The 6,507-nt window shown below is 35.6% G+C and overlaps 2 protein-coding genes across 7 annotated transcripts; both read right to left on the bottom strand.

The window, feature by feature from the left end:
* Window positions 1-103: 103 nt before the first annotated feature.
* Window positions 104-1,672, bottom strand: LOC132198832 (uncharacterized). Its single transcript, XM_059623085.1, has 5 exons — window positions 1,386-1,672; window positions 1,081-1,323; window positions 960-1,017; window positions 624-893; window positions 104-561 (listed from the first exon to the last, which is right to left on the bottom strand). The coding sequence occupies exons 1-5, from the start codon at window positions 1,505-1,507 to the stop codon at window positions 358-360; spliced, it is 897 nt and encodes a 298-aa protein (XP_059479068.1). The 5' UTR covers window positions 1,508-1,672; the 3' UTR covers window positions 104-357.
* A 680-nt stretch (window positions 1,673-2,352) lies between these two features.
* On the bottom strand, window positions 2,353-6,258 carry LOC132198685 (UDP-glycosyltransferase UGT5-like). 6 transcript variants are annotated; one of them, XM_059622854.1, is made up of 7 exons: window positions 5,993-6,258; window positions 4,438-4,852; window positions 3,964-4,251; window positions 3,733-3,891; window positions 3,071-3,293; window positions 2,799-3,018; window positions 2,353-2,741 (listed from the first exon to the last, which is right to left on the bottom strand). In XM_059622854.1, the coding sequence occupies exons 2-7, from the start codon at window positions 4,846-4,848 to the stop codon at window positions 2,471-2,473; spliced, it is 1,572 nt and encodes a 523-aa protein (XP_059478837.1). In that variant the 5' UTR covers window positions 4,849-4,852; window positions 5,993-6,258; the 3' UTR covers window positions 2,353-2,470. The 6 variants fall into 6 exon arrangements, with proteins under 6 accessions (XP_059478837.1, XP_059478836.1, XP_059478834.1 ...); XM_059622853.1 differs by having other exon boundaries at window positions 4,438-4,877; XM_059622851.1 differs by having other exon boundaries at window positions 4,438-4,877; window positions 5,959-6,258.
* Between the last annotated feature and the right edge of the window lie 249 nt (window positions 6,259-6,507).

A 6,507-nucleotide genomic window follows, 5' to 3' on the forward strand; every position in this document is an offset into this window, starting at 1 on the left:
CTCACTAGGCGCAATGTAATCAAAATTTTCTGGGTCTTGTATAATTTTATCAAGGTTAACGGTCAGCAAGACATATATAATTTATTTAAAAAGTTATTTACAAGATAATAAAAAAAAATATTACACAATTTAGCTTTATTATAAAATTAGTACATATAGTCTGTTTGCAAGTCACATTTCCATCGATGAAATGAAAATACTACAATTACAATTCAATGATTATTGAAAATTAGTTATCACAAAGACTGGATTCAAGCACGACTTATAATTTACTTTTAATTCCTCAATTTGAATTCAAAACAAGAAAAAATAATAATTAATGTTTCCTTACAAAAATTCAGAGATCAAACTAAAAGTTTAGTCAGGGAGCTCCGTAATTTTAACTCCCCCGCCGTATCTGCGCTGCCTGAAGTTGACATTTCGAGTGACTGGTGTGTTATACTGGCTGCCGTAGAAAGAAATTGCCGGAAGCTGAGCTTGCTGAGGTCTGTCTGGAGGTCGGACAGGTGTTCCATCGGGGTCAATTTTTCGTCTCGCCAGATAGAAAATGTCTTTCCAAACCTGTCAAAAGCATACAAAAAATATTAATTACTAGATTGAAAGAAAATATAATTTTTTTTTACCATCGACAATAAAATGAAAAAGCCGCCAAATATTTTGGAAATCACATTTGAGGTGCCCAAGAGGAACGGTGTTGCCGATCGGACAAAAATGGAGCATTCTCTGGTAAAAGTTAGGAGAAAAGTGGCCGTGGACTTGATGGCCACAAAGGTGCCCATTACGATTGTCATGATGACTAGCAGAGTGATGCGGAAGAACTGAATCACGTTTGACACGGTGAAGGCGAATTTCAGTCTCTGAAGGGCGTCCGACCAAATCATTTCAGGCTCGTCCTACAAAATTATTTTTGAAATTATATATATAAATTATTTATTTTAAAAATGATTTAATTTATTTACCGCAGGCTTTGGCAAATCTCCTTTGCTGGAGTCGTTGAAATCTCGTGGGTCAACAGATCTAAATTCAAATTAAATTACAATTAAATAAAAAAAAAAATAGTATATTTTTTTTTCAACCAACCTAACAATTTTCAGGGTGAAAATGACGTCTCGTTCGTTGGGCTCGACTTTGACGTGCCTGATTTTGAACCAATGCGAGCCGAAGGGGCAACCAAAAGGCAAATTAGAATAAATCATCGTGAAATCCGCTGCGAGAACGATGTTGGAAGTTTTGATTCCTTCATAATTCTCGTGAACGTCCATTCGAAGTTTGAATAACTTTTTCCTGAGCTCAGTTTCGGATGGCGACAAAATTATCACATCCCTGAAATTAGGAATATCAGTTCCAGAAAAATAATTAATTGAAAAAAAAGTGATGACACATACTTGTACCGATTCAAGTGGGGCACCCAACGCCGCTCCGTGTAGTTGCCCAAGAAGATTGTCGAGTGGAGAAGTTTTTTGCAAGATTCCTCCAGGCTGGAGAAACTTTGGTTCGGCGCTGCCATTTCGGCAAATAATATGCCAACGCGACTGCTCTATTTTAGGCGATTAATCGGATCGAGTGACTCTTCTGTGGGAAGAACGAACGGTTCTAATTTTTTAAATGAATTTCAAGGGCCTCCCTGCGCCTGAAAAGAGACGCTTTTTGTTATGGTTGTTAGTTCGTCTTTTCTCCGCACAAACTCCAGCACCTGAGATGATACGACTGGATACGACGATACCTCACTGCCGCGCACCTTTGTGAAAAAAATATAGTTTAAATTTTTATTTTTTCTTTAAAAAAGAATTCATCCTATTATTGCAATAAAATAAATAAATAAACTATATAAACTATGATTTTTAATATAAATTTAAATTTAAAAAAATATTTTTAAGTTATTAAATATTTTATATTAAAATTATATTCAACAAAATTATTCACAATATAAATATTTTATTTAAAATAAAAGTTTTTAAAAACAGTATAAAATACGCATTATTTAAACAAAATGAATCTGATCAGAATAATATGTGTATAAGATGCACTTTTTATTCGATGATTTGTTTGATGATAAAAGTTTACAGAAAAAAGAGCAGTCAATGTGATTTGATTTAATGGTTTTAATTGTCATGTTTTTATCGACTTAAATAACTTTTTTGGTTTATTCCTTAAAATCATGCCTGCACCTCCGAAAACCATGAAAAACTATTTGGAGTCTCAAGATGGGCTACAGGCAAAATAATTATTATAACTTTTTCCATTAAAATTGTTCCTTGTTTTAACGAAAATTGCATTTCAAATATCTGAAGAAGAAAAATTGCTTTTAAAAATAAGGAAAGGAAAAAGCAACAAAAAAAAATTGTTTTTTGTTTCTTTGCCATCACTTTTTAATTTTTATAAAATAAATTTTTATTAGCTTACTTACCAAGAGGCCAAAATTAATTGTACATTAGATCGATCTAGTCTTATATTACTAAAATAATCATAATCAGTCACTTTTCACTTTTCTTGAAAAATGATTCAGAAATTTTTTCATTAATTTCGTTGCAATTATGGAAACCACAGCTGCACTTAAAATCAAAGCTAATATCACATCGAGGCACGTGTCCTGGAGCCAATTCAGATCAATGCTGGTCGTTCTCAGATATTGAGCGCCTTTCTGCTTAATCACGTGCTCGGTCCAGAAAACTGCCCTCTCGAGGGGAGAATTTAATTGGTCCCTGAACGCAGTCGAGAGCTGCTTTGCCCGCTCGGAAAAACTGATAATTTGAAATTATAAATAAATTAATCAAATATCTTGAGGTCAAATTTATCACCTTTTATCATTCATAATTTTGTTTACGCTCTTGACTAATTCTTCGGCGCTCGCTGAATAGTAGTTGAGGGACAGACCAACTCCGAGCTGGACCACTTTCTGAGCGTTGCTTTGCTGGTCGCCGAAAAATGGCATCACAAGTCGCGGCACCCCTTCGTAGGTTGCCTCTTGGGTGCTCAAAAGACCGCCGTGGGTGACGAAGAGGCGCAAATTTTTTTGAGCTGAAATTATAATTTTGTGAAGAAATCTGTTTTTTGCTTTTATTTTTATCACCTAAAACGTCTCTCTGAGGGAGCCAGGAAACGATTTTGACGTTTTTGGGCAGATTTGGCACGTCCTCCGTGTCCCACCGCCAGAGAATGGGGTAGTCGATGGCGCCCATTGCCGTGGTCAACGTGGTCAGCCGCTCAGGGTCCATTGTGTCTTTCGTGATGAGCGAACCGAGACTGAACAAAATCACTCCTTTTGGGGAATCGTCAAAGAATTTTTGAAGATCCTAAACATCGTTAAAACTAAATAAAAATGTCTTTTCCTAGGTAATTTCGATTTCAAAAATTCTACCCGCAGGTAGCTTTGATTTTGTTTTATCAGTGTATTTTGACCAATTTCATGCTTGTCTAAAATTCAAATTTTTTTGGACAAATTAAGTCATTTGTGATGTAATACGTAAAAAAACTAATAAAAAAAGGAATATCATCATCAATTTGTTAATAATTTTCAAATATGCCAGGACAATTTTTTGAACTAAACAGAACAGGATTTTATCATGACTTTTTATATTTAGGGTTGAATTTTTTAATACTTATTGGTTAATTGAATTAAAATTTTTTTTCATAATTTTATAAAAATTTGGATACAGTAAAAGCGTTAAATTGAAAAAATTTGAAAATAAACTGGCAAATGAAGACAAAATGATAAAATTTCTGAACACTTACTTTATCCAAGGATTTTGCCGGCTTGATGTGAATGCCACCCACTTCAACGACATTTGGCAAGTTTGCATGGGGTGAATTTGTGATGGGGTGAGAATTGATCAGCATAAGGGCAGCTTCTTTCTCCATATTGGCCAGAGTTGGAAAATCTCCTCCAAAAATCTGTATCAAATGTAAAATTTCAAAAATTTTATCAATTTTGATTTTTTTTATAAAATTCAAATATTTTTTAACCTCTTTGACGACTTTGTCCTGTCGAGGGAGCTCGAGGTATTTCCGAGCCAATAATGCCGTCGCCGAATGCATCACATTGTGCATTCGCTCAAAGAAACTCATCTTATGAGTGTATGGCAGAAACATGTTCGGGGAGGTGGCCCAAGAGTCGGGATTGCCCATGGCCTGGTGGGCCCACTGCGGCGCCCATTGCGACGTGAAAAGCACAAGCGGCGCTTCAAAAAGTCTCGCCACAGGCACGAAACAGTCAAAGAAGAATGACTCGACAATCACAAGATCAAAAGAAATCTAGAAGAAAAGTTAATAATTTAATTAGACTAGTCAAAATAAAGCAGGTTTTGTTTCAGACACTTTTTGTGTTTCCTTCAATAAATTATCAACAGAAATAATGACATAAGATTTTGTCGATATTCATGCAATGGATATTTTTCATTATTTTATGCTAAAAAAATTTCCCTCTTTGCAATTTCTTACGGTTTTATTCTTGCCGGCCTCGATGATCGGTTTGAGGCCGGGCGAGTTGAGTTCGTTTCTGCAAAGGTCAGGCGCGATGGTCCAAAGCCAGAGACTCTCGGACAGGGGTTTGCGTTTCGGGCCAACAACGTTGCCCATTATGGAGCCCAGAACGCCTTGATCGTCCAGGTGCACGTAGTCGATTTTTCCCTTCGACGACGCGTTGAGGTTGGACGGCCACTGCAGGCCGAAAGGACTGCCAAAGGTCACCTGGTGGCCTCTGACCGCCAGTTCTTGGAAGAGCGCCTCAAAAACGCGGCTGTGGCTCTTGGCGGGGGTGGCGAAGAGGCCGAGGATTCGTGCCGCCCCACAGCGATCGGCACAAAAAAGGAGCAGCAAGGTAAGAAGTGCGCTCAAAGGGGTAAACCTCATTTTGCTAAATTAATAACAAAAATGACGTGCTGTGTAATAATAACAAAATTCAAATTAAATATTAAATAATTGAATATCATTTAATAAAGATAAATTAATATAATTTAAGTAATTTAATGGTTGGGAAATTATTGAAAAATTTAAAATTTTTGTTGTAAACTTCCTTATAAAATTAAATATTCAAAAAGATAATCAGTTAGTAGATAAATTAAATATAACCTAAATTTTGAAGTAATCAAACAATATTTTATTTTATGTTTTTTGTCAACTATTTTGGGTAAGTAAGATTTAAATTGAACTTAAATAATATTTTTTCTTACAATTACATTGAATTGTGCTTTTAAGAATGCATGTTACCTGAAAGGCTCCTTTTCGGCAAATGAAAAACTATACTACAAAAATTTAGTGCTGTTTGGTTTTAACGCCGCGAGGTCAAATTTAAAAAATAGAAAAATGCCTCTAGCACAATCGTCTTTCCAACGCACAATCAGTTCAAACTGACACTTTTACTGATTTTTCATAACTCTGAGAAATAAATGCTACGAGCCGCGCAACAGCGCAAGGAGAGCACGTTTTGCAAGATAAGAAAACGCAAATCGTTTTTGCTTAAAGCGTGTGCAAGAGTAAAAAAATTTCTCACCCAGCCAGACGTAAGGCGTAATTATTGCATAATCCTGACCGGGCCTTACACTAAATAAATTTTTTTTTTTAGTTCTCTGAGAGAACCGGGCGTCATCGATGTAAAAAAACTCGTTTTTTTACTCATTGAACTTTCTAATCTATTTAAAATAAGAGCGAGATAAAAAAAAAATAAATCACTCTTTTAAGCTAATTTTTTTTCCAAACAATTTAATTCATCAAGTTATCCTACAAAAACGTGTCTTTCTATGAGTGAGGGAAGAAAATTAAAATTTTCGTAATTGTTGAGATTTTAGATTTGTATATTTTTAGCAATTTTTTTTTTAAATTCGTGCGAAAGTGTATCAATCAAATCTAAAAAACGAGATAGTTTTAAATTTGTATTTCTTATCAAATTCACAAGAAATGCTCTAAAATTGGAGAGTTATAAACGTACTTGCCTATTATTCCTGTTATCGTTTATCAACTTACCTGCAAGGACGTCAAATGCCAAAGAACCACTCACTTCTATTATGGTGCTATTGGAGAACTTTCCGACGAACACTCGTCGTTATCTGCTGTGAAGTTGCAGTCTCTCGTCACAACAGTAACTAAAGTAATGAGAAGGACAAAATACACACACGCTGGTGCACCAAAGGCAAATATCAGAGCGACGGGGAGCGGGTCACTTGATCAAATAACTCTTGGCTACTCTACTTGCGACTTGCGACCGACAAGTCTCACTGCCAAAAAATAATTTTGCACCAACGTTCACCACATTACTAGTTAAACCAAACTGACCGCGCACAACTATAGGTTTGGCATTTTTATGCAATGCAACACTTGCCTGCGGATGAGGTCTTGTTTCATTTATCAGCATATAATGAGCTGATTAATTCCCATTGAGTTAGTTCATATTATACTCTATTCAGGGCTGAAAGGTCATTGGGTCAAGCGATTATTTAATTGAATTGCTCATTGCAATTAGGGGCGAAGGCGAATAATTTGAATAATTTCACTTTGGCCTTTGAGCGTAATGTT

Source organism: Neocloeon triangulifer, unplaced genomic scaffold (assembly GCF_031216515.1).
Source record: "Neocloeon triangulifer isolate White Clay Creek 2 clone unplaced genomic scaffold, ASM3121651v1 ptg000013l, whole genome shotgun sequence".
NCBI lineage: Eukaryota > Metazoa > Arthropoda > Insecta > Ephemeroptera > Baetidae > Neocloeon > Neocloeon triangulifer.

Bases quoted from the DNA above. Each gene is read 5' to 3' on its own strand.
- LOC132198832 (XM_059623085.1), bottom strand. From the start codon at position 1,507: ATGGCAGCGCCGAACCAAAGTTTCTCCAGCCTGGAGGAATCTTGCAAA. The intron at 1,324-1,385 runs GTATGTGTCATC...TCCTAATTTCAG, and splicing joins CCCCACTTGAATCGGTACAA to GGATGTGATAATTTTGTCGC. The intron at 1,018-1,080 runs GTTGGTTGAAAA...ATTTGAATTTAG, and splicing joins TTCACCCTGAAAATTGTTAG to ATCTGTTGACCCACGAGATT.
- LOC132198685 (XM_059622854.1), bottom strand. From the start codon at position 4,848: ATGAGGTTTACCCCTTTGAGCGCACTTCTTACCTTGCTGCTCCTTTTT. The intron at 3,019-3,070 runs GTGATAAAAATA...TTATAATTTCAG, and splicing joins CCCTCAGAGAGACGTTTTAG to CTCAAAAAAATTTGCGCCTC. The intron at 2,742-2,798 runs GTGATAAATTTG...TCAAATTATCAG, and splicing joins AAAATTATGAATGATAAAAG to TTTTTCCGAGCGGGCAAAGC.